We start from the raw sequence: 26,840 nt of genomic DNA on the forward strand, positions 1-26,840 counted from the left end.
CAGACTAGCAGAAATATACTTTTTTTTCCAGCCATAAACATGCTGGTGATTTATGTATTCATACACGTATTGAGCTTTTCATCCGATCTATCATTCTTATTTTGTGTCTCAATGTAATTCCAAGACGGAGTATTGTTTTTGAAGCGTACATAAAGCGATAATAAATTAGATCAGCCCGGATGGCAAATATGCTCTTCATTTTGCTTCAAATTATTTAAAAATCTCAAGCAGTGATTGGGAACTAGTTAGGATGAATCCCCAAAGAGTTGCGCTGTGCAGCTAGCAAGTTGTAACTTGCTTTCAGAAAGCCTCTCAGACATGCAACAAGTAGCTCTGTGCTCCCAAAGTTTATTATTATGTAAATTTGCATCTCTGGCTGTAAACAGTATGCTGTATACAAACTATTTTCTAAGTCATGAAGATGATGGAAAGAGATTTTTCATTAAATGCACAGAGACTTGTTTCTGAAAACTGCTGTACTGGTATAAATAAATATTTATATGTGCAGCTTTATCTTTAAGCATTTCTCCCATACGAATTAGAAGGTGTATAAGAAATCAAAAGCCTTTTGCTGCCAGGTCAGTTGCTGAGCAATATCTTAAGAAATGGATATAATGTCTCACCAATCAAAGGTACTACAGAGAATAGGAAACTGATAAATATCAAGTGTTCATGTTAGTGACTGTTCAGCTATTATTTCCCCGATTCCCCAGCTTCTTTCTTCTATCAATCTCCATTGTCCTACTGTCCTTGACTTCTTTGCTCTGTTCTTTAAGATTATATTGATCAACCCTAAGAGCTCAGAAATCCTGGTTGTGTGTGCACTAAAGTAAGATACAAAGAGATTGCAAAAAAAAGACTTCATTTATTTTGCTCTCTTATATAGCGCCATTAATTCCACAGCGCTTTACAGACATTATCGGCACTGTCTCCATTTGGGCTCACAACCTAAATTCCCTCAGTATGTCTTTGGAGTGTGGGAGGAAACTGGAGAACCCAGAGTAAACCCACACACACGGGGAGAACATACAAACTCCTTGCAGGTGGGATTTGAACCCAGGACCCTAGTGCTGCAAGGCTGCAATGCTAAACATGGAGCCAATGTTTTGCCCTATGTGCCTCTTTCTAGTCTTACTCTGGTGAATTTTTAAATCTTGGAAATATTCCTTTGACTATACTTTCTGACAATAAGTGCAGATATTATAAAATACTTAGCACTCTAAATTGTGCAGTGGAATTTTTTAATTTGTCAATCCAAACAAGTCAGTAACGCTTCAGCCCCAAGACATAGGCCTTCATCAAACACTGTTTGGCACAAAGATAAGAGAATATAATAATATAATCACATATGCGTATGTAGATATATTCCGAAAACCAAGTACAACATTTATACAAAAGATAATTTTACGAAAGCATTTTTGACTCAAATAAAATAACACTTCCTGTCAATATCTCTTATGATTATAAAGGAAAAGGAAAACACACATTGTCATCTATCTCAAAGGTAAAAGGGCAAAACCAAAATAACCAAAATTATTTAATATGAAAAAAAAAACAGAATTAAGATAAAGACTTAAACAACACTTCCTGGTAGTATTGCTTGAAAACTAAGAACTCCACAAGTGGGTGTTCTCATAATTTATAGTACAGGGTGGGCCATTTATATGGATACACCTGAATAAAATGGGAATGGTTGGTGATGTCAACTTCCTGTTTGTGGCACATTAGTATATGGGAGGGGGAAACTTTTCAAGATGGGTGGTGACCATGGCGGCCAATTTGAAGTCAGTAATATTGGATCCAACTTTATTTTTTTCAATGGGAAAAATGGCAATGTCTCTTTTACAGCTGCTGCATCAATTGTTTTCAGCACTTACCTGGCAAAGTTTTCCTTTATCTCATGCCACTCTGGTTATATAGAAGAGTCACTTGGCGTTCCATATTTTTCTGATATACTTTAGAACTATTTTTTCTGATATCTTTTTGAGCATATGCTATATATGTATAGACTCATACTGCTCAAGTCTGGAGTTGTGCTTATAATGTACATTGGGCTGTTATTTCATGCTACTGTATATTTATAAGTTATATCTATCTCCTATGTCCTCTAATCATTATATTTGAAATATATCTATGTGATCAATTTTTTTGATATGATCCCTTTTTTGCATGATGATCTAATATATGGATTTCTATGGTCTTTATGTATATTTCACTTTAGTCTGTTGCTCATTTCCTTCAGTTTTGAAGCAGACCTACACAGGCTGATACATCAATTTTGCATATGGTGGATTTTTTGTGTGCAATAAAAGTTTTGTTATCTCAGCATCAATAGAGTTTATTGGTTGGGAATAATGAAAGTATTTTCTGTAATAAAGACAATTGGGCAGGACCCAGGTTTTTCAATGGAATATTGACTAACCAAAGGAAAATTTATACCTTTGACCTGGTCACCCTGAGTAATGGTACATTAACTCTAACATTGTCCTCCCCTTGTCAATTTTCTCTTGTATTGGGTCTGCTTCTGTGACCTAAAAAGGGGACTTGTGGAAATCTGTTTCTTGTGTATCTGGTGAAGTGCGATGACTTTTCAGGGTAACGCATGGCGTATCACGTCATTTAAAGACATGACTCTGAGGATAATGCTCTTCATCTATGACAAATTTGTACCTTTTCCTTGTTGATGATTAGTGAGGTTTTTCTGAGATTTTTTGGGGGGAGAGGTTTCAACATTGTTTTAAGTTGAGAGTTGTTTGAATCAATCTTTAATTTGGTCTACCTAAAGGACTTCTGTGAATGGTCCACTGTAAGGACCACTAGGTCAAAAGAACACGATCAAAATATGTTCAAATGTGTGACAGAACTCAGGATTGTCCTTTAAGAGGATAGGTCTATGAGGAACTCTAAAGCTATGCATTGTACTCTCAAATACTCTGCTATCGTAGAACAATGTAGCTTTAATAGATGTTGAGATTCCTGTTTGTAATCCCTGGTTTTAAACTAAAAAACTGAAAGGAATCTGTAAGAACTCACTTGAGAGGTTGACTCACGCTATAGTGCTGTCTGTTTTATTAGTAGTTTGGATTACCAAAATAAAAAATTCCTCTGCATGTTTTAGAGTGCCAAGTATCTTATACATTATTCATATTAACAGGGTGGAACCCTTCTTTAGATCCCGCATCTCTGTCTTCAAGAGTACCATGTATCTATTTCAATAATTGAATAATGTCATAGAAGGCACATAGAATGGGCCATACAAATCGCAAAAGTCGTCTTCCATTTACCTAATTATAACAACTTTAGAACATTGTATTGTGTAACAGGAAAGTTTGGATAAAATAAACAAATGAAAATAAACTCATAGACACTTCATGACCTTTAGCAAATATGAGGGATCGGCCAAATATTTTAAAAACCCGAACCCAGACCACATTCAAATGAATGTGGGGCATGAACATCAGGTGTTTCCCATGCTGTCATATGTGTGACAGCATGAGAAACACCGTGTAGCGCAAATCACTATAGTAATAAGTCCCAAAAACGGAGATAAAGATGACTATGACAGATAGTAATGTAATACTACTTACTGGATAAGTAAAGGAAGGTCAAACAATCCGAGGTCATGTCTAGAAAATGGGGAAGTACAACAAGGGGTAGTCAGAAACTAAATCCAATTCACGAGCCAGGGTCAGGAAAACAAGTAAGGCAATATAGTTTACAGGGAGCAGGCATAAGAGAAGTCAGGTCACAAGCAAATAGTCAAAGTCCAGGAAGGGAATAAAGTGAGGCTGGGTCAGTCGCAGAGCATAAAGATCAGACTTACATAGGCAAAATCAAGTGTACAATTGACAAAGAGTGAGGGAGCTAGCATGCTTAAGTAGAAGACTAATCAAGGAAAGTGAACACAGATGATGCAGCACATACCCAGCACAACCCCTACACAAAGTAACATATCGGACAGGAACAGAGTGGAGATCATGACACACCGGCTCTGATTGGTGAGAATTTTGTTACCGCCAGTCAGAGGGCTGCAATTCCCACACTGTCATACAGATAACCTTTTTACCGCTGGTCACAGGAGTCAGCTGATGAGAGAACAGCTCTCATCCTACACCTGGTCTCACTGATTATCTTACATCATGCATGTTAGAATATGTTAATCCAAGATAAGAGGCTAGAAAGGGCATATTTTATATTAAAACCAATAAAATCATCACAACTTCACCCAGTCTTGGCAAACCTCAAAAAGGACTTCCACATCTTTGTTGAGATATTGGGAAAAAAATGAGATTTTTTGTACTAGACGTATTTGCCTCTTGAAAGAACTAGATGTCAAACTCTTTATTTGACAAAATCAGTTTTTGTTTTGGTAAAGCACATGCTGACCTGCTAAAAGATTAAACAGTTATTAACAGAAATGCTATGACACGAAAACAAGAGCCACAGCAACATAGAGCCCATGTTTTATCTCCAAAAGTGTATTACATACAAAATTGTAATGGCCATGTTTGAAGTAGCCTATGGTTTTTCTGACTGACATTAAAATGGAATCAAGGGCATATGTTTGTGTTTTTGTATTTCCATTGGCAATGTTCTTTATTAAGCAAGAATAAATCGCAAATCTTTATAAACTAACTACAAACATACTTTGCTTCTGATTTGTTGAACACTGTTATTCCCACTATTAGGTTACGAAAGGTCAAAATGTTTCCTTTCTTTTCAATGTAATGCATTAACATTGTACAACCTTTTGTTCTTGCCAAAATGCTTTATTTTATGTTGTAAAATTTTACAATATAATTATAAATGCTTGTAGTAAGCTTTAAATTAGGTTTGCATTCAACATTTTTGTGAATGCTTATTATATGCATTTTTCATCCATTAATAATGTTTTTGTGGACTGCAGAATATCTGAAGTATTTCTGGAAGTAGCAGAGGAAGGCACATCTTTCACCATGAGTCCAAGAGCCAATCTAATTGAGAAATGTGAATGCCCAGTAGGATATTATGGACTTTCCTGTGAGGTATTTTATTACTCTTATTTTCTGACCTGATGACAATATGCATTAATGATCAACAACTATCTTAAATTTGTGGTCAGATAAATTGACAACAGTACTAAAAATCAAGAATCTGTAGTTTGCAAAAATAATTAATTTTAGGGAGATTATCGCAAAGTTTATTGTAGAGCAGATACCAACTGATACCAAATGAACCAATAAAATGGTGATTTCTTTAAGTCTCAGTTTCAAGACCTCTTATATTTGTTCTTACTTTACTTTAGTCATGTTCCCCTGGATTCTACAGAATGGCTTCTGCATCCCCAGGTAGAAGGCCTGGCCTAACTCTTGGGACATGTGTACCCTGTCAATGCAATGGGCACAGTGATATATGTGACCCACAAACGTCTGTTTGCCAGGTATGCTTTTTGCATTGTTGTTTTTATTCTCTCTGGATTTTGTTTCATCATAGGGAAGGAATTGTTTTATAGAACATGTGTGACATGAGTCACTACTCACGGACTAGCCATGAGGTAAAGTGGTCAAGGGGTTGGAAGAGTGGTCAAGGGGTTCAAGGTCAAAAGCCAGGAATGTACATCAAATACAAAGGGAAAGACAGATATTCGGGGCAAACTACAGGGTCTGGTAACTAAGGTCAGAATACGTCATAGGCAAAAAGAGTTATAAAAATGGGTAGTTGAAAAGCAAATACAAGGTCCAGCAGCAAAAGATCAGAATATCAAAATAAAGACTGCAGAGTAAGCATACCACTCAGCTGAAGCTACAATTGGCAATGATCTGACATTGTCAGCCAGTTGAATAGCTTGGTGATTATCTGGAAAGGAAAACACCTGGAGGAAACCCAAACACAGCATTGATAGCCTGACATGCCCCTGCTATCCATATGGTGGCTGAGCTGTCAATCACAGCACTGTCATCCCAACATGCCCCAGCTATCCATAGGTTGGCTGAGCTGTCACTCACAGCACTGACATCTTGACATGCCCCAGCTATGCAAGCGGTGACTGAGTTGTCACTCACATCACTGACATCCTGACATGCCCCAGCTATGCATACAATGGCAGAGCTGTCACTCACAGCATTGACATCCCAACATGCCCAGTCTATCCATTCATAGCACTGACATCTCGACATCTCCTGTTATCCATATGGAGTTTGAGCAGTCACTCACAGCGTCCTTAGGACACGGCGTGTGGTGGGATCGTGACAACATGTAATGGAGCAATTTGTATGCAGTACTGTACTCTATCTAGTGCATAAAGATATATTTGAAAAAGATTATTCAATAAACTATGGTTTTGGGGTATTTGCATAACTATTTTGCATATTATTGTATCATGAAAAGTTATACAATTTCACATAGCAGAGATTTTATAAAAACAGCTTGCCTAAACCAATATTTTTTTTTTACATTGAGTATCAATAAAATTTTTTTGCATGTTTTAACATCCTAATTACAAATTAATTTAAGAAATAAAACCTAATTATTTCTACTCAATGTAAATGGTGACTCATTCATAGAGTATATATTCACTTTCATCTGCTTAGGGTTTTCAAAAAACCCCCTGTATGAAGAGATTTTCTGTTGCCATTTCTGCAACAAACCTTAGAATATAGTCATAAAACTCCCGGGCAGTATTCTTTTTTCCATCTAAAAATGAAGCCAGTAGAAATGAGATAGCAATAATAAAAACATGTTTTGAATTAAAAAAAATTTTGCATTTTTTCTAGACCTGTAAACACAACACCACTGGAGACCATTGTGAACAGTGTGCCCAAGGATTCTATGGACTAGTCAGAGGGTTTCCAGATGATTGCCGTCCATGTGCATGCCCTCTCTACATACCGAGTAACAAGTAAGTAGAAAGGAACAAGTGAAAATGAATTGTCGGTAGGGTTGATCGAATAGCTTTGGATAAGTGCTTATCCGAATAGCTTTAGCGCTTACCGAATAGCTGCATCGGTAACCTGGATACCTTGAGTGTTCCCGATGATCAGCTGTTCAGCGCAGCAGCTGCATGTGTCGTGGCTGTGTGACAGTCACAACAAATGCATGGAGAGCATGTGTGTTGGGCTCTCCATGCATTCAGGAACCACTATAGCTATTCCGATAAGAACTTATCCGAAGCTATTCGATCAACCCTAATTATCTTGGTAGAATGCTTGAAACACCTGAAACAAAGAACCCCTTTCCTCTGGCCCACCTTTATTAGCCAGAGAAAATGCAAAAACATTAATGACTGTATTGTTTCCCAATATAAAAGGCTACTTCCCATCCACAGTAAAGGAGGAAACTTTCTAATTAGTATGGATGTGACCACAGGGACCCCACTCGATCCCAAAAACTTGGATGTGAAATGCTACATCAAAATGGACCAAATACACATGCAGAAGGAATTCCAGTCACCAGCAAAATGGAGCATTAGATAGAGGAAAATTAGGCTATGATATTAAAAACCTTCATCATTTATTGTAACTTCATAAAAACATCTTGCTTACGCCATTTCAGACCACACCGGGTCCTTAGTCATAGCAAATAACAATACATACAAAAACGAAAGTTATACAAAAAGGAAGGCGGTATAAGTTATAATACACCCAATCATGATGAGACTACGATTAACACAATTATCACAAATATATGTGTCTGTATAAAATCACATAATATACAAATAAAACATATATATATATATATATATATATATATATATATATCGATATTACATTGTGCAACAGCAAAACAAAAAAATTAGAAATAATTCATATACACTCACTGGCCACTTTATTAGGTACACCATGCTAGTAAGGGGTTGGACCCCCTTTTGCCTTCAGAACTGCCTCAATTCTTCGTGGCAGAGATTCAACAAGGTGCTGGAAGCATTCCTCAGAGATTTTGGACCATATTGACATGATGGCATCACACAGTTGGCGCAGATTTGTCGGCTGCACATCCCTGATGCGAATCTCCCGTTCCACCACATCCCAAAGATGCTCTATTGGATTGAGATCTGGTGACTGAGGAGGCCATTTGAGTACAGTAAACTCATTGTCATGTTCAAGAAACCAATATGAGATGATTCGAGCTTTATGACATGGCGCATTATCCTGCTGAAAGTAGCCATCAGATGTTGGGTACATTGTGGTCATAAAGGGATGGACATGGTCAGCAACAATACTCAGGTAGGCTGTGGCGTTGCAACGATGCTCAATTGGTACCAAGGGGCCCAAAGAGTGCCCAGAAAAAATTCCCCACACCATGACACCACCACCACCAGCCTGAACCGTTGATACAAGGCAGGATGGATCCATGCTTTCATGTTGTTTACGCCAAATTCTGACCCTACCATCCGAATGTCGCAGCAGAAATCGAGACTCATCAGACCAGGCAACGTTTTTCCAATCTTCTACTGTCCAATTTCGATGAGCTTGTGCAAATTGTAGCCTCAGTTTCCTGTTCTTAGCTGAGAGGAGTGGTACCCAGTGTGGTCTTCTGCTGCTGTAGCCCATCTGCCTCAAAGTTCGATGCACTGTGCGTTCAGAGATGCTCTTCTGCCTACCTTGGTTGTAACGGGTGGCAATTTGAGTCACTGTTGCCTTTCTATCAGCTCGAACCAGTCTGCCCATTCTCCTCTGACCTCTGGCATCAACATGGCATTTCCGGCCACAGAACTGCCGCTCACTGGATTTTTTTTCTTTTTCGGACCATTCTCTGTAAACCCTAGAGATGGTTGTGCGTGAAAATCCCAGTAGATCAGCAGTTTCTGAAATTCTCAGACCAGCCCTTCTGGCACCAACAATCATGCCACGTTCAAAGGCACTCAAATCACCTTTCTTCCCCATACTGATGCTCGGTTTGAACTGCAGGAGATTGTCTTGACCATGTCTACATGCCTAAATGCACTGAGTTGCCGCCATGTGATTGGCTGATTAGAAATTAAGTCTTAACACACAGTTGGACAGGTGTACCTAATAAAGTGGCCAGTGAGTGTATATGGTTCCATATATACAATCCAGTACAGAATTATGCAGATGGTAAATGGATATAGTATCAGGAAAATGCACACAAAATAACACATGTCTATATTCACAAAAATTATCATCCCTCTCACTGAAAAAGAAAGAGAGAGTATAAATACAAAATGAATCAATAATTTGGCATGTCATTAGATTCCCAATATTATCTAGCTTCCCCGATACATTTTTTTTAATAATACATACTGACAATGCTGATGTATCCCCTTGATACATTTCCAAAAAGTGTCTTGAGACACCTGAGAGGAATTTTCTATTTTTTATCTCTGAACTAGGTAGAGAACCAGCAATATGTTCAGCCAGTCTAGATTTGAATCTACGACAGGTTGAACCAACATATTGTAGCTTACAGCTGTCGCAGGTTAAAGCATAAACTACAAACTTGGTGTTACCGTTTAAAAATGTGACAATGTTATACTTTTTGGCTGCATGCACTGAAGAAAAAATCTGTGATTTCATGACAAATTTGCAGGCATTACATCTAGGTAGGCCACATTTATAGCAGCCTTGTACATCCTACCAAGTATGTTTGTTTACAGTATTAAACGTACCGGGGGAAAAATTATTAGCTAATGTCATTGATTTCCTAGCTACAAATCTAACGCCTCCACTTAACACAGATGCCAATTTTTTATCCTGTTGTAATAATGGAAGATTTTGTTTTACTATGGCCACAATGTCATTAAAATCTGTAGAGTAAGGCGTAGAAAAAACAATTGATATAGGGGAATTATTGCCAGTAGTTTCCTTAAAAAGGCAATCATTGTGGGACTTCTCTTTACAAATGGATTCAGCATGCTTTATCACATTTTTTGAATAATGCCTTTGTTTGAATTGTTTAGAGATTGTATCACAATCAAATTTGAATAATTCCTCTGTAGAGTAAGCTCTTTTTACTCTGTACACTGACACCCTATATGTGGGGGGAACCACTGTTTCGGCGCATGGCAGAGCACAGAAGGGAAGGAGCACCGTTTGACTTTTTCAGCGCAAAATTAGCTGGAATTGAGATCAGATACCATGACACGTTTGGAGAGCCCCTGATGTGCCTAACCAGTGGAAATCCCCCACAAGTGACCCCATTTTGGAAACTAGACCCCACAAGGAACATATCTAGATGTGAGGTGAGAACTTTGAACCCCCAAGTGCTTCACATAAGTTTATAAAGTACAGCCATAAAATTAAAAAAAATCATATTTTTTCCACAAAAATGATCTTTTCACCCCCAAATTTTTATTTTCCCAAGGGAAACAGTACTCCAAAAGTTATTGTCCAATTTGTCCTGAGTATGCTGATACCCCATATGTGTTGGTAAACCACTGTTTGAGCGAATGGCAGAGCTTGGAAGGGAAGGAGCGCCATTTGACTTTTTCAACGCAGAATTGGTTGTACGCCATGGTGCATTTGGAGAGCCCCTGATGTGCCTAAAGAGTGGAAATCCCCCACAAATTAATTTAGCGGGTTTTTATGTTTGGCAGCTGTGACACGCTAAAAATAGTTTTTGCATCACCACATTTTGAGAGCTATAATTTTTCCATATTATGGCCTACAGAGTCATGTGAGGTCTTATTTTTTGCTGGATGAGTTGATGTTTTTATTGGTACCAATTTCGGGTACATGACATTTTTAATCGCTTTTTATTCCGATTTTTGGGACGCAGATTGAACAAAAACCAGCAACTCATGAATTTCTTTTGGGGGGGCCATTACACCATTCCGCGAGTGGTAAAATTGATAAAGCAGTTTTATTCTTTGGGTTAGTATGATTACAGCAATACCTCATTTATATCTTTTTATGTTTTGGCACCAGTAACCTGAGGCAAACCTTATACCTCCCATCACAGCTGAGCACTCATGCTGCCTTTTGACAGCATGGGAACTGTGGCTTTCTGACCAGCGGGGATGATTTCACCACCGATAAGAAGCGGAGTTTGACGTGCTGTCATGCACATGATAGCATGGAAAACACTGGATGTTCGGGCCCTCCATTCAAGAGAATGGGATCTAGGTTCGGGTTCAGGTCTGGCTACTGTTCTGGTACCCAAACTTTTTGAAACTGTTCTATCGAACATCAAGTTGTCTGCCCATCTCTATTTCCTAGGAAAAGGTGAGTGTTGTACTTAGCTATCTTCAGTACTCCCATAGATAATAAATGTATTTGTAATGCCCACTCTAAACACTGCAGGTGCTGGGTGTGTTATAATTGCTCCAATCACAGTACTTAAACTCTTTTGATGCCATTGTTATTCATGACAGCACTTAAGCAATTTGAAATATGAGCTGTCTCCTCCATTGCTCATTGTCCCCTCAACCAACAATGATGTTGATTGGCAGTTTACTGAAGGCCTCTGTGTCTGCCCTTTATGTACACATATGAAGCCATCCCTAATGTGACTAAGGAAAAATATAACAATTATGGGACTTGAAAAGAGAGGAGGAAAATATGAAAATGAAAAATAAATTGTACATAAAAATACATGTACGGCACATGTCATGTCCCTCCTTTTGATGTGGACACCGGCGCTGAGCCCACATCTTTCCCAGCACATGTCAGCTGTTTTGAACAGCTGACATGTGCCCCTAATAGCCACGGGTGGAATCGTGATACACCGGCAGTTGTTAACCCGTTAAATGCCCCTATCAATTTCTGACAGCACGTCACTTATCCCTGCAGGAGACCACTGCTGTTGTCAGTGCCAGATTTCTATGAGCGCCGCCCAGCATCCGAAGCTCATAGCAAGTGAGCATTTCTGCTACACACAAGTGATCTGATTAGCTTCTAGTTTACCATGGAGACTATTGAAGCATGCAAAAAGTAAAAAAAAAGTTTTTAAAAATATAAAAAAGTAAAAGTTCAAATCACCCCCCTTTTGTCCCATTCAAAATAAAACAATTTTTGAAAAAATACACATATTTAGTATTGCCATGTTCAGAATTGCCCGATCTATCAAGCTATAAAAAGAATTAATCCGATCGTCGTAGCGAAAAAAAAGTGAAAACGCCAGAATGTTTTTTTGGTCGCCATTAAAATGCAATAACGGACAATGAAAAGATCATATCCACACCAAAATGGTATAATTAAACACACCATCTCGGCTTGCAAAAAATAAGCCCTCACCCAGCCCCACATGACAAAAAATGGAGACACTGCAGTTCTCGTAAAATGGCGCAATTGTTTTTTTTTCTTTTTACAAACTTTGGATTTTTTTCACCATTTAAATAAAGAACAAACTAGACATGTTTGGGGTCTATGAAAACATAATGACCTGGAGAATCATAATGGCAGGTCAGTTTTAGCATTTAGTGAACATGGTAAAAAAAAAATTTCTAAAGCTGTTGTTCAATTGCACTTTTGTTGCAATTTCATGGCACTTGAATTTTTTTTTCTGTTTTCGAATACGCGATATGGTAAAACCAATGGTGTTTTTCAAAAGTACAACTCATCATGCAAAATACAAGCCTTCACATGGCCATATTGATGGAAAAGTAAAAAAGTTATGGCCCTGGGAAGAAGGGGAGTGAAAAACAAATGCAAAAACAAAAAAAAGTCTGCGGCATGAATGAGTTAGCCCCTACCCACTGCAGCCATTTTTATTTTTCTTGCTTTATTTTTTACATCACATTTTTCTAGAGCCATGACTTTTTATATTACTATGGATGTAGCCATATGAGAGATTGTTGAGTTTTTAAAATCTGTGTTGAAAACCCCCCACAATTTTGACAGAGGAAAGGTGAGTATAGTTTTTCTTTATTTATATAGTGAGTCCTGAATGCATGATTATGATACCCCGTATGAGGGGGCAGCATGATATACCCGGTATGAGGAGGGGGCAGCATGATACCCCGCATAAGGGGGCAGCATGATACCCCATATAAAGGAGGGCAGCATGATACCCCATATAAGGGAGGGCAGCATGATGCCCCATATAAGGGAGGGCAGCATGATACCCCATGAGGGGGGCTGCATTATATTCTGAAGGGGCTACATTATATTCTTTGGGGGGCTGTATAATACCATATGAACTGGGCTACATTATAGAGAAAGAAAGAGCAGAGAGAGAAAGAGAGGAAAGAAAGAACAGAGAGAGAGAGAAAGAAAAAAAGTAAGAAAAAACATAGAGAAAGGAAGAACAGAGAGAGAAAGAATGAACAGAGAGAGAAAGAAAGATTAGAGAGAGAAAGAAAGAGGGGTAGAAAGAGAAAGAACAGAGCGAAAAAAAGAACATAGAGAGAAAGACAGAGGGGAAAGAAAGAACAGAGAGAGAAAGAAAGAAGAGAGAGAAAGAAAGAACAGAGAGAGAGAGAAAGAAAAGAAAAATTAGGGAGAAAGAAAGAACAAAGAAACAGAGAAAGAAAGAAAGATTGTATAAAGATACTATAGCAGCCCGGCTCCCATTGTAATGCCCACCTGAGCCTCCCGGTGCAGGACATATCATAATCCGCTCACATGGCCGACATCCCCGAGTCCAAGGCAATCCCGCTGTGCACACTGGAGGAGGAGGACATCCCGTACACACACAACTCCGCTCCATACACATGTGACTCCAGTCCGTACACTCCGTACACACACGGCTCAACTCCGTACACTTTGTACACACAGGACTCCGTTCCGTACACCTCGTACACATGCGGCTCCACTCCGTACACCTCATATACATGCGGCTCCGTTCCATACACTTCACACACACGTGGCTCCGCTCCATACACTTCGTACACACATGGCTCTGCTCTGTACACCTCGCGTGTACACACACGGCTCCACTTCGTACACACACAGCTCCACTCCGTACACATCGTACACACACGGCTCCGCTCTGTACACCTCATACACACACAGCTCCACTCTGTTCACTTTGCACACACACAGCTCTGCTACATCCACCCTGTAAACCCCTCCTGACCCCACACATAAACTTCCCCTCATCCAGCACTATGACAACCAGCACAGCAGAATCCTGCAGACAACGAGGCTCCTGATCATGTGACACCTGACTTGTCCCCTCCTGTGACTTCATCACAGGTCCTGTGCGCACAGAATAGAACATAGCAGAGCAGGGAGATGATCGATTCTCTCTGCTCTGCCGCAGCGGTGCTCCGGGTGGGCCTCCTAAGAGCGAGGGGCCCGGGTCCACTGCCCCCTCCACCCCCTCCGGTAGCTACGCTACTGAGTCCTGGCCTAGCATATGAAGACCCTCTGCATCTTCAGTAGTGAGAAAAAGATGATGCTCCAAGGACCAGGCAGGGCATGGTAAAGAGCCGAGGGGCAGAGAGGTAAGCAGTAATGTTAGAATAAGTATTTTTTTATTTTCTACATCTTAGGTTTATTATGCTCTGATGTTTGGAAAGACCCCATTGGATAATAAAATACATTTAATTTGCAGAGAATAACTGTGCTACAAATCTAATTTTTCTAGGTTTGGAAAATTTAAATTTTGTCATATCTATTTACTACTTATAAAAAAAAATAAAAATCTTTTTTGTGTCACTATATTCTGAGAGCCATATATGTATTTGGCACAGTGTGAGAACTTGCTCTTCTTCAGTGCATACTGTAGCTTTTATTAGTTACACCACGGGATACATGTAACTTTTTAATTAGCTTGTTATTCAATTTTCTTAAAGGGGGAAGGTCCGAAGATTAAAATATTTTTTATGGCATTAATTGTGCAGAATAAATAGATTTAGACTTTCATGGATATAGAGACATCAGCTTACAGTTTTTAAAGAGAGATTCAAATTTATATGTATTATTTTTTATTTATCGTTCAAAATTTTTGTGAAATACTTAGATTTTTTAATAGCTATAAACAATGCTAGGCATTTAAGGTTAAATGGCAAGAATTAGACCGGGGTCACACTTGCAAGTGTGATGCAAGAAACTCGCGCAAGTCTCTCACATCAATACTCGACACTGCTGCCTGCACTCAGAACTGGAGTGTGCAGCTGCATGTATTTCTATGCAGCCGCACACTCCAGTCCCGAGTACCGGCGGCAGTTGATGCGAGAAACTCGTGCGAGTTTCTCGCATCACACTTGCAAGTGTGATCCCGGCCTTATGCTACTTTCACACATCAGATTTTTCCTGACAGGCAGGATCTGGCTATTTTTAGAAATACCGGAACCGGCGAAATCTGCTGCAAGAACCGTTTTTTTTTCATTGACTTGTATTAGCGCCGGATCAGGCCCATGGTCTCCCATTTCTTCCATTTTCTGTCGGATCAGGCTAAAATTTTGATTCCGGCGTCTGGAAAAAATGTCTCAAGTAACATTTTTTGTCTGCGGTGAAAAACCGGACAGCGCCGGATCCTGAAAAAGACGGATCCGGCTACCGGATCCGGCATTTTAAGTCTGAGCATGCTCAGATCCTATTGGCCAGCCCCCAGGAAACAGATATAGTGAGGCCCTCATCCATTACCAGCCAGCTAGATGGATCCAGCGGAAAAACGAATCCATTTCATCAGTTTTCCGTAATTTACGCTGGATCCGTCGCTCCGGTGCGACGCCGGATCTTGCCTGTTGGAAAAAACCTGATGTGTGAAAGTAGCCTTACTGCTAGGCAGGTGTCTGCAATGAATCACAGCCAGAACATGCTGTATATGGAGCAGGCACAGCTCATGTGCCTTTTTATATCCTGCACTCTACATATGGGTAAGGGATTTATAGTATAAATTGACAATATTGTTAAGCTATGGTAATTCAGTTTAGCAATACATCCATAAATGCTCGGCTTTCATTTTAACTTTAAATTGGATAGGTCATCATTATTTTATTATATATTGAGAAATAAAAGGCATCAGATTTTTTGTTTCTAAAATGCTGTGGGTTGATATTATAATGTGGAAAACATAATCTTATAAACTGAAGAGTGCCCAGAATATGTAAGCAGTTACTTAATCAGAAGAGCGGTATAATCTTTACAGTATAAAAACATAATCTTATTTATTCTCTGTTATAAACTTCTCCCAAAGCATATTACATTCAAGCTATCAGTTTCCAAAGTGTTTTGTTCCTGTGCACTCAGCACTTCAAATATGGTTATAAGCTTTGGATCTATTTTTACGGAGTTCAAAATGTGTTGGATAATGAGTTTGAGAGTTGTAGATCAATTTGTTTACATTTTTGCAAAGTAGTAATTTTATTACCTATTCAGGCTCTATTGATTTAATTTGGATGTGAGTAAATGTGCAGAGCAGACTGTGCCAGTACAAGGCGAAAGGCCTGGGAAGCACTTTCCCTAGCTTTTATTTGTAGAGAGCCTGATAGATGATTTTAGGACCAAAGTAAAAGTACTTGTGTTAGCATTTTATCAATTTTGAGAGAACATGTTGCCTGCTTAGCAATATAATTAAGAGAATATTGTCATTTATTTTCTAGAAAAAAATCTTTACCAGGCTCCAAATAAAATGTCTACTACTAACAAGAAAAATTGTCTAACACTAACTAGAAAAGTAATTCTGAAAGTGAAATTAGTCATTACAGTAAACTTATAGTTCAGATTACTTCAACTCTGTATTCAGTTACTTGCAAAAGTATTCGCCCCCTTGGCATTTTTTGGTGTTTTGCAACCTCACAACCTGGAATTTCACTTTTTTATTGTTTGCTTCAGTTCATGCAAAAAGCATGCCTACACATGTGAACATTTGGCTTTCTTTTTATTGTGAACAAAACAACAAATAGGACAGATAACTAAACACTTCAGTGTGCATAAGTATTCATCCCCTAAAGTCAGTACTTTGTAAAGCCTTCTTATGCAACAATTACAGCTGCAAGGCACTTGGGATAAGTTTTTATGAGCTTTCCACATCTTGCCAGTGGGATTTTTGACCATTCCTTAAGGCAAAACTGCTCAAGCTTCATCAAATTAGGTGGTTTCCTTTGGTGAAGGAAGTGGTCTTCAAGTCTGACCACAGATTTTCAATTGGATTAACCACTTAACCCCTGGAGCTTTTTTTTTAGTTTTGCATTTTCCTTTTTTGCTCCTCTTCTTCTCTGAGCCACAACATTTTTACTATTGGTTTTACCATGTCTTGTACTAAAAAATGGGAAAAAATTCCAAGTGTGGTGAAATTGCAAAAAAAGTGCAATCCCACACTGTTTTTTTGTTTGTGGGATTTTTTTGTTTGTTTTTTACTAGGTTCACTAATTGCTAAAACTGATTTGCTCTTTTGATTCTTCTGGTCATTATGAGTTCATTGACACCAAACATGTCTAGGTTCTTTTTTATCTAAGCGGTGAATAAAATTCCAAACTTTGTTAAAAAAAAAATTGCGCCATTTTCGGATACCCGTAGTGCCTCCATTTTTTGTGATCTCAGGTTGGTTGAGGGTTTATTTTTTGCATGCCGAGCTGACTTTTTTAGTTAAACCATTTTGGTGCAGATACAATTCTTTGATCGCCCGTTATTGCATTTTAATGCAATGTCGCGGCAACAAAAAAAACGTAATTCTGGTGTTTAGAATGTTTTTCTCGCTAAACTGTTTAGCGATCAGGGTAATCCTTTTTCTAATTGTTAGATCAGGTGCAATTATGAATGTGGTGATGTCAAATATGTGTATGTTTAATTTTTTTTATTGTTTTATTTTGAATGGGGCGAAAGAGGGGTGATTTGAACTTTCACATTTTTTTAATTTTTTTATATTTTATTTTTTATATTTTTTATATTTTTCTAGTCTCCCCATGGGAGACTAGAAGCTGCCACAACCTGCTCGGCTCTGCTGCATAGAGGTGATGATCAGATCGCCTCTATATAGCAGAATTACTCAATTGCTATGAGCGCCGACCTCCAGGAGACCACCGGTTGTATTGTCAGGTGACATCCAGCCCCAAGGTTAGTAATGAATAAGCGTCAATAAGACACCACCGTTACTAACCCCATAGTCACATTGTATGAAAGCACAGACACCTAGTAATAAGTCCTTTAATTGAAAGAATTATACAGACTCCTTTAATAATCTTAATCAAACCATACTTTACCTCACCCATTCCCCTGATGCCCTCATCATCTGCAAAAGAGGTAAAAAACAAACAACAATATTCCTCAATTTTCCGCAGAGATGCTGCTAATCCATTTATCCCATGACTGGTCCGGCTCTGCTACATCTATATGGCAGGCTACATGGTTGCATGAGGCGGCCATACATCCGGCCATCCAGCAGACACTAAGCACCATGTGCTCAATGTCTCTCTGTGAACTCCTATTACCTATCTGAGGGCACCACAAGCGTGAGAAAGTTCTCCTGCTCGGGGTGCCGTGGGACAGGTCCTGTGAGTCCACAGCCAGTGAACTCACTTCAACTTTCTGACATTAGCATGAGTGCCGTGGGAAATTTTCCCGCTGACACTGCAGGACCCAGAGGACACAGTGTTGGTGTGTGGGCATTCTCATCCTACGCTTCAGTCTGCAGCAGCCATTTTGGTAGACAATGCTGAAGGGAGAGGGGGATGAGACCTCATCTTACCCATACTGACACTGCAAGAACCAAGCATCCACACACAATGTCAGAAAGGGCATGCTCTCATCTCTCCTACCTCTCAGCACTACCATGAGTGAGTGTGGAAGAGAGACCTTATAAACAGCTATTCAAAGGATTCATGCTATTATATATCATAAATAATATTATTTCATCCATTAAATTCACACATGTAATAAACATTGCTATTAATGTACTAAATAAGGGAGAGCATGGATTGCTTATCATGTACAATAAACAGGGATAGCTTTTTGTAGAAAAAATTTTCCTTAGAAAATTATTATATCAGCTCTTTGTGTATCAAGGCGATAGTTAGAAATAGTAGATGTTTAGAGCAGAATATGTAAATCTGTGCATCAGGAACAAATACAAAAGAAGAAGGCCATACATTTCAATACCAAAAGAATACTTAAATGCACTGAAAACCTCTGATAATATGCATAACAATAGACTCAAAAATAACATTGTATCCATAGAACCTAGAGTCTTCTTCAATGCAACTAAGACAAAACATTAGCATGAAAAATTAGACAATACTGTTTTTATGGTGTTTACAGTACTGATTGAAACAGAAGACTGTCTATTCATGATCACACACAGTAATAGTTCTGACTGAGGGTGATTTGAATAAACCTGTAGCAAGTGAAAAAGATTGAGTGAAATGAAGGTTTGTGAATATCATACAGTATATAAAAAAATAAAAAGTTCTTAGATCATGCAATTCATGCAAAGTTTTACAATTCCATCGCTTCCATCGCAATTCAGTTTTGTAAAAGTCTGTCCTCCTTTAAATAAATGGAAGTTGAAGAAATGTGCCAAGTAATTTTGTTTTTCCATTTGATATAATGTACCGTATTATAAAAATGGTTGTGGAAAGTCCTGTTAAGATGATGGCAGATAGCTGTGATTTGAATTAATGTTGACCTCTTCACCCTCAAGCCTGTTTTCTTTTCACTATCTTGACCAGGCCAAATTTTACAATTCTGGCTAGTGTCAGTTTATGTGCAAATAACTCTGGAACGCTCCAATGAATCCCAATTATTCTGAGGCTGTTTTTTTCATGATATATTGTACTTCATGTTAGTGCTAAATTTAGGCGGCCATTTTTTGCGTCTATTTTTGAAAATATTGGAATTTTTAAAATTTTTCGATTTTCAAACTATTAATTTTTATGCCCTTAAAACAATACCTATATCATACAAAACAGTTAGCAAAATAACACTTAACACATGTCTGCTTTACACCAGCATCATTTTTGAAAATTTTTGTTGTTGTTAGATAGTTAGAAGGGTTACAAGTTGATCAACAATTTCTAAATAAATTTCCAACAAATTTTACAAAACTAATTTTTTAAGGGACTTTGAGAGGAATATATGACAGAAAATACTCAAAGTGATGCCTTTTTAACCTCTCTCCGACATGTGTCTGTCACGCTGCAGTTCTGTCGGTAAATGCAAACTCCACAAGATGGCAGCAGAATGGAGGGAAGACTGAATTACTGCTCAGAGCATACCACCAGCACTGCAGGGAGGTTACCACCAGATGGCAGCAGAATAGTCAAACAAGCCGGGTAGATATAGCTGGCCTGACTCTAGAAAGAGGCAGAAAAAAGTTAACCCCTGACATGACCAGACCAGGGAAAACCCGGTCTGGATCATGACAGTGGCATAATAGTAAGCATATGTCGTACTTCACCAGTTTGGTGTGGGCTTCCATACTGAGCACTTTCCAGGCACATGACAGCTGATCTATACAGGTGACATGTGCCTGCAACAGCCGCAGGTGGAGTCATGATCTACCCACGGCTGTTAACTAGTTAAAAGCCATTGTTAATCTCTGACAGTGACATTTAACTCACGCTTGAAGGAAACACATCACTAATCCGCCCATCGGTGACCCTGTCACATGATCGCAGGTCACCAATGGGTCAGCATGACAACCAGAGCTCTGCAGAAGACTTCTATGGTTGTCATTGACAGATTGCTGTTAGCACTGACCATGTGAGCATAAGAGCAATTGTGAGCAAGTGAGGATGTCTGCTATTCACAGGTGATTTGATCATCGCCTGTGTGTAGCAGAGGCGATCAAAGTACTGCAGCTTCTAGTCTCCCATGGAAACTGTTGAAGCATGCAAACAGTAATAAAAAGATGTTTTTTAAAAATATATAAAAAAAAAATAAAAGTTGAAATCACCCCATTTTGCCTCATTCAAAATAAAACAATAAAAACATACACATATTTGGTATCGCTGTGTTAAAAATAGCCCGATCTGTCAATATAAAGAAACCCCATTGCCAAACGGTGTAACGAGAAAAAAAATTCAAAACGCCAGAATTACATTTTTTAGTCGCTGCTGCATTGCAATAAAATGCAATAACAGCCATCAAAAGATCATATCTACACCAAAATGGTATCAATTAAAATGTCAGCTCGGCATGAAAAAAAATAAGCCCTCACCGAGCCCCAGATTAGAAAAATGGAGGTGCCACAGATCTCGGAAAATGGTGCCTTTCTTATTTCTTTTTTTAACAAACTTTGGATTTTTTTCACCACTTAAATAAAAAGAACGTAGACATGTTTGGTGTCTGTGAACTCGTAATGACATGGAGAATCATAATGGCAGGTCAGTTTTAGCATTTAGTGAGCATAGTAAAAAAAGCAACTGTGGAATTGCACTTTTCTTTGCAATTTCACAGCGCTTGAATTTTTTTCCCCATTTTTCAGTACCCGATATGTTTAAATCATTGCTGCTGTAAAAAAGTACAAGTTGTCCTGCAAAAAACAAGCCCTCACATGGCCATTCTGACCAAAAAATGAAAAAGTTGTGGCTCTGGGAAGAAGGGGAGCAAAAAAATGGAAATTCAAAAGCTGAAATACCTTTGGTCATAAAGGGGTTAAAAACAGCACCCCCTCCAAGTGCTCAAAGCTGCATTCAATAAGCTTATGTGGTAGGAAGCAATGTGGAAGGTAAAAATGAAAGCTTCACTTTTTCCAATACAAATCTTGATTTAGACCCAAATCTTTCATTTTCATAAGGGAAACAGAGTAAAAGGGACCATATAATTTGTTCTAAAATTTCTCCTTGGTATGCCGAAGTCCCTTATGTGGGAGAAAACTACAGTTTAGCGGCACGACAAGGAAGAAACATCATTTAACTTTTGGAACTCCAAATTTGCTTGAATCAAAAGTGGATTTCATGTAGTGTTTGAAGAGCCTACATAAACAGTGGAAACCCACCACAGGTGACCCCATTATGAAAATTACACCCCTCAAGAAACTTATCTAGAGGTGTGGTGACCATCTTGATCCTACAGGTGCTTCATAGAAATTTAAAACGTTGAGTCATCAAAAAAAAAAAAAACGTTCTTCCTCCAAAAAGGTTGATTGAAGTGTGTCCTGCACGTGAAGACTTTCAGGGCATAGACCTCGCTGAAAAATACTGGCACATTCACAGTACCGATTATATGCTTTGCTCACAGTTGGGCAAAGCATACTGCGCAAGCGCCGGAGGCCTTTTCAATGCACAAGCATGGAAAATTACGGCATCTGTGATATTCACAGATGAAAATTACATTCAGCAAGTCGGGGAGGGGGGAAAGAAGGCGAATAAGCCCTTCCCATCCGACAGCGGCGATTTCCATACATCTCCACCAAGATAAAAAAGGTATTTATGCATAATCAAAGGTGCGGGGTCGGGGGGAATCAAAAGTCCTAATATAATCCTTATGGGATGCACAGTTGGGTGATATCTTTACATGATATCACTCAAAATGGTGACAGATTCCCTTTAAGTCTATATTTATTGAGATGATGTGAACAACAATGGTAGATGATAACGGAAGATATAGTGGAGGAGATTGGTGAACACAAATGTGGATGAGATCGAGTAAAATCTAAAGAAACAGACAGTACAATACATCAGTACTGACAGATAACAACACAGGAGTAATACAGGGCAGTAGCAGGCATTATTACAGAGGTTGAGTAATACAACATACAATGCGGTGAAGAGTGATATCTACAGTAAGCAACTTAAGGCTGCCAGCATTGTACTAACTGATCAGGGGTGCATCTGTCTAACATGCAGTGCAAAAGCATTACAACGAGCTGGAAATACATTGCACATATCACGGGGGCTGAATTAAGGCTAGCTAACACAGATACATAGCACAACACATAACTGTATTAAGCCTTCACCGGAATCCGCTTGACCAAAGCAGTGATTTTGCAGAGAACAGGACAAGTGTTGTAGCTCAGGGATCTGAGAGAAAATGGCTACAAGTTTCTAGCCCGGGAAACCTGAAGGGGCAGTTCTAAATAGAACAATTTTAAAGGGAAAGGATTCTAAAATCCAAGAGCAGAAAAGAGAAGGGCAACTATGACATCTAATGGCCATAGCTGGAACAGCACTTAAGAAATGTCTTGCTGCACATGAATGGGCAGAATATTGAGTGTGAATATGAACAAATACATTTTTCCAGCAGAAATGCTGGTTTAGCCACAAATTTTTGATTTTCACAAGGGTGATAGGAGAAAATGGACAACACAATTTGTTTTGCAAATTCTTCTGAGTACACCAATATTCCATATGTGGTGGAAAATTACTGTGTGAGTGCATATCAGGGCTCAGAAGGGAAGGAGCACCATTTGGCTTTTGAAGTGCAAGATTGACTTGAATAGATAGTGGAAGCCATGTCAAGTTTGTAGAGCTGCTGGTGCACCTAAAAAGTGGAAAATCCCACAAATGACCCCATTTTGGAAACTACACCAATCAGGGAACTTATCTAGATTTGTGATGAGAACCTTGAACCCAAACTTCACAGAATTTTAGAATGTTGAGCCGTGAAAATATAAAAATATATTTGTCCAGCAAAAATGTTGGTTATGTTCCAAATTTTTCATTTTTACAAGGGTAACAGAAGAAAGTGGACTGTGCTATTTGTTGTGCAATATCTCCTGAATACACAGATACCCCATATGTAGTAAAAAACAATTTGGTCATACAGCAGGGCTCAGAAGAGAAGGAGCGCTAATTGAGTTATGTAGCTTAATTTAGGCTGTAATAGATTGCGCATGCCATGTCACGTTTTGAAGAGCCTCTGACATGCCAAAACAACAGAAACCCCACCATTTTGGAAACTACACCTCTCAAGGAATTCATCTAGGGATATCGTGAGCATTTGTAACCTTCAGGCGATTCACAGAATTGTATAACATTGGAGTAAATGAGTAAATGGAAAATTAATTTTTTTCCCACTACCTATTGCTTTGGCCCCAGGTTTTTCATTTTCAAAAGGATAATAGGAGAAAATGAAAGGTACAATTTGTTATACAATTTTTCATTAGTAAGCCAACACCATATGTGGTCAAAAACTACCTTTGAGGCACAGTGCAAAGCTCAGAAGGGAAGGAGCTCAGTATTGAAATTCAAATTCTGCTAAATGGTTTGAGGGTGCCATGTCACATTGGTAAAGCCAGAACAGGAGAACCTCTCCATAATTGACACCATTTTACAAACTACATCCCCCAGTGAATACATCTAGGGGTGCAGTGACTTTGTTGACACCACAAGTGCCTCACAGAATTTAGTACCATTGGGTGAGAAGAAAGAATAATTACATTTTTACAACTAAAATGTTGTTTTAGTGCTAAGTTTTTAATTTTTATAACTGCTAAAAGAAAAAATGGACTTCACAATTTGTTGTTCAATTTCTCCTAAGTGCACCAGTACCCTACATATAATCAGGAACTACTTTTCTGGCACAGTGGAAAGGTCAGAAAGGTAGGAGAAAAATATTTTAGTGCAGGTTTTGTTGCTATGGTTTGAGGGTGCCATGACCCAGTGTGAGTTGCCCTGAGGTACCAGAACAGCAGAATCCCCCATAAGTAATTCCATTTTACAAGTTGCATTTCTTGATGAATTAATCTAGGGTTGCAGTGATCATATTAACACCACAGGTGTGCCACAGAACTTTATACCATTGGGCAGTGAAGAAAAAATAATTACATTTTTTGTCCAGAAAAAAATTGTTTTAGCTCCAAATTTTACATTTTCATACTGGGAATTGGGTAAACAATGGCACCAAAATTTGTCACACGACTTCTGCTGAATGTGGAAATGCCCCTTATGTGGCTGTACATTAGTGCTTAGCCACACAGTGAGACTCGGGAGAGGAGTGCTGTTTGACTCTTGGAGAACAAATTTATCTTAGAATAGTTTGCAGACATATATAGATGCCTTAAGTGCAAGTGGAGCAGAATCCCCCCTCAAATTACCCCATTTTGGAAATGTCACCCCTCTTGGAATTTATCTACAGGTGTAGTGATGATTTTGACTCTATGGATGTTTTCCAAAAACAAGCCAAAGTGGATGTTATCAAGTGAAAATTGCAAATCTGTCATTGTAGTGGCCAGTACATTGTAGTGCCCGTACATTACTCTCAGATTGCACATCTGGAGACATGCATGTGTAAATTAAGCAGGTTCTCATTGCTGCAGAAATGCCAAATATGTGGGTGTCAATTTGGTTTACGTACACTATGGGGTTAAAAAGGGAGAAGGGCATTTGAATTTGGGAGCACAGAATTCACTGGATTTCTCTTTGGGGAGATAAGCTATAGCACTTTTCCAGAGCATTGGTGCTACCAGTAATGTGGAGACACCATTTATTTTCATTGACAGATGATGGACTTGAGTGGGGGATTTATTGTGGATTGAGTTGAAGCTTTTACTAGGAACATTTTACATGAAATTTTGGATCTCATTTATCCTCCATCTACTCACCTTCTCATCCTTGTCCTTCTCACCTGCCCCCCATGTCCAGCCACTAGCACATCCTCGCAGAAACCTCGCACACCTAGACATTCAAAGACTCTCCGACTCTCTTCTACCTCTTTCCTTCATATCTTCACTCCACAACATGGACAGTGCCACAGCTTTCTACAACGCCACCCTCACATCAGCCACAGACTCAGTCACCCCTCTCAAGCATGGCAAAGTGCGACAAACCAATAGGCAACCCTGGCACAACAACCTTACCAAAAAACTTCAACAAGCATCCAGGGTCGCAGAGCAGCGTTGGAAGAAAACACGCCTGCCAGACAACTTCACTGCTTTCAAACAAGCTACACTTGCCTTTAAATCAGCCCTCACCTCTGCTAAACAGACCTATTTTACAAACCTTGTATCTTCATTATCCCACAACCCAAAACACCTGTTCAGCACATTCAACTCTCTCCTGTCATGATCTCAGTGTGGGTTTGACTCGCACATGGGGGTTTAATGTCTAGAACCAGTGCTGATGACTGGCACTTCTGAAGTTAAAGGTTATGATTAGAGTTGAGCGACTTTTGTTTTTTTATGGTCGAGTTTCTTTTCGTGAAACCCGACTTTTCCAAAAGTCGGGTCGAGCAAGATCGGCCGATTATAGGGAAAAGTCGGGGTCGTCCCGAAACACGAAACCCAATGTAAGTCAATGGGGAATAAAAGTCGGCAGTGAGAGGAGGACAGGAAACACACCTACAGTGCTCATTTGAATGCCAAAAGCATCAATTCTTCTTACTTAAGCTGGTCAACCTTAATTAACTTCATAATACAAGTTACGCACTGAAAAATGGGGGTTATTTGGCTAAAGTTGTGGGGGGGTAGGGCTGGCTCCAGGTTTTCATGTGCCCTGGGCGAAAGAGCGCCCCTTTAACACATAATACCACAACTCATCATGTTCCGATACGGCAGAGAAATAGCGGTATAGTACAATGAAAAATACTTCACTTTTTACATCTCATGACGAGGCCCATCTATTTCTCCATACAGAATCATTGGTCCCATATAATGTTTGAAACAGTATATGATGAGCTCCACATAATGCTACAGTATATGTTGGTCCCCATGGATGAAGCTCCACTGTCTTATGGGCCCAAATAATGCTCCAAACATAATGGGCCCCATTTCTAATGCTCTAGTGTATAATGGGCCCTGTAAATGCTGCTTCAGTGTCTGATGTCCACCTTTGGAATGTTCCAGTGTATGGTGGGCCCCATCTATCATTCTCCAGAGTATAGTGCTCCCCAAAAATTGCTGTCCCAACATTGAAAACAATGAAATAAGTCTCCTCGCTAGGGAATCCCTGTACTAGTCTGGACTCCTCGTCGTCCCCATCTTCCATCTCACTGCACAGTATTTCAACCTTGCAAGTGCTGTGATCCTGAGCAAGCAGGGGGGGCCCACTCGTTGGCGACGGCACTGGCACAGGGCCCCTGATAGTACGGTGGTGTGTCTGATGGCGGGTGGGCCGAACCTGCACTTTCATCTGCAGCTTC

General features: G+C 39.2%; 1 protein-coding gene across 2 annotated transcripts in view; it reads left to right on the forward strand.

Annotated features, from left to right (window-relative positions):
• Positions 1–26,840, forward strand: part of LAMA2 (laminin subunit alpha 2) — a 1,313,887-nt gene that overhangs the window by 971,394 nt on the left and 315,653 nt on the right. For both annotated transcript variants that reach the window (XM_073575794.1, XM_073575795.1), the window contains exons 28-30: positions 4,907–5,024; positions 5,285–5,419; positions 6,753–6,877. In XM_073575794.1, coding sequence (XP_073431895.1) covers positions 4,907–5,024; positions 5,285–5,419; positions 6,753–6,877 — 378 coding nt within the window. The remainder of the gene's footprint in view (positions 1–4,906; positions 5,025–5,284; positions 5,420–6,752; positions 6,878–26,840) is intronic.

This window comes from Dendrobates tinctorius, unplaced genomic scaffold (assembly GCF_039654945.1).
Source record: "Dendrobates tinctorius isolate UK_male_01 unplaced genomic scaffold, ASM3965494v1 ptg000046l, whole genome shotgun sequence".
Classification (NCBI taxonomy): Eukaryota; Metazoa; Chordata; class Amphibia; order Anura; family Dendrobatidae; genus Dendrobates; species Dendrobates tinctorius.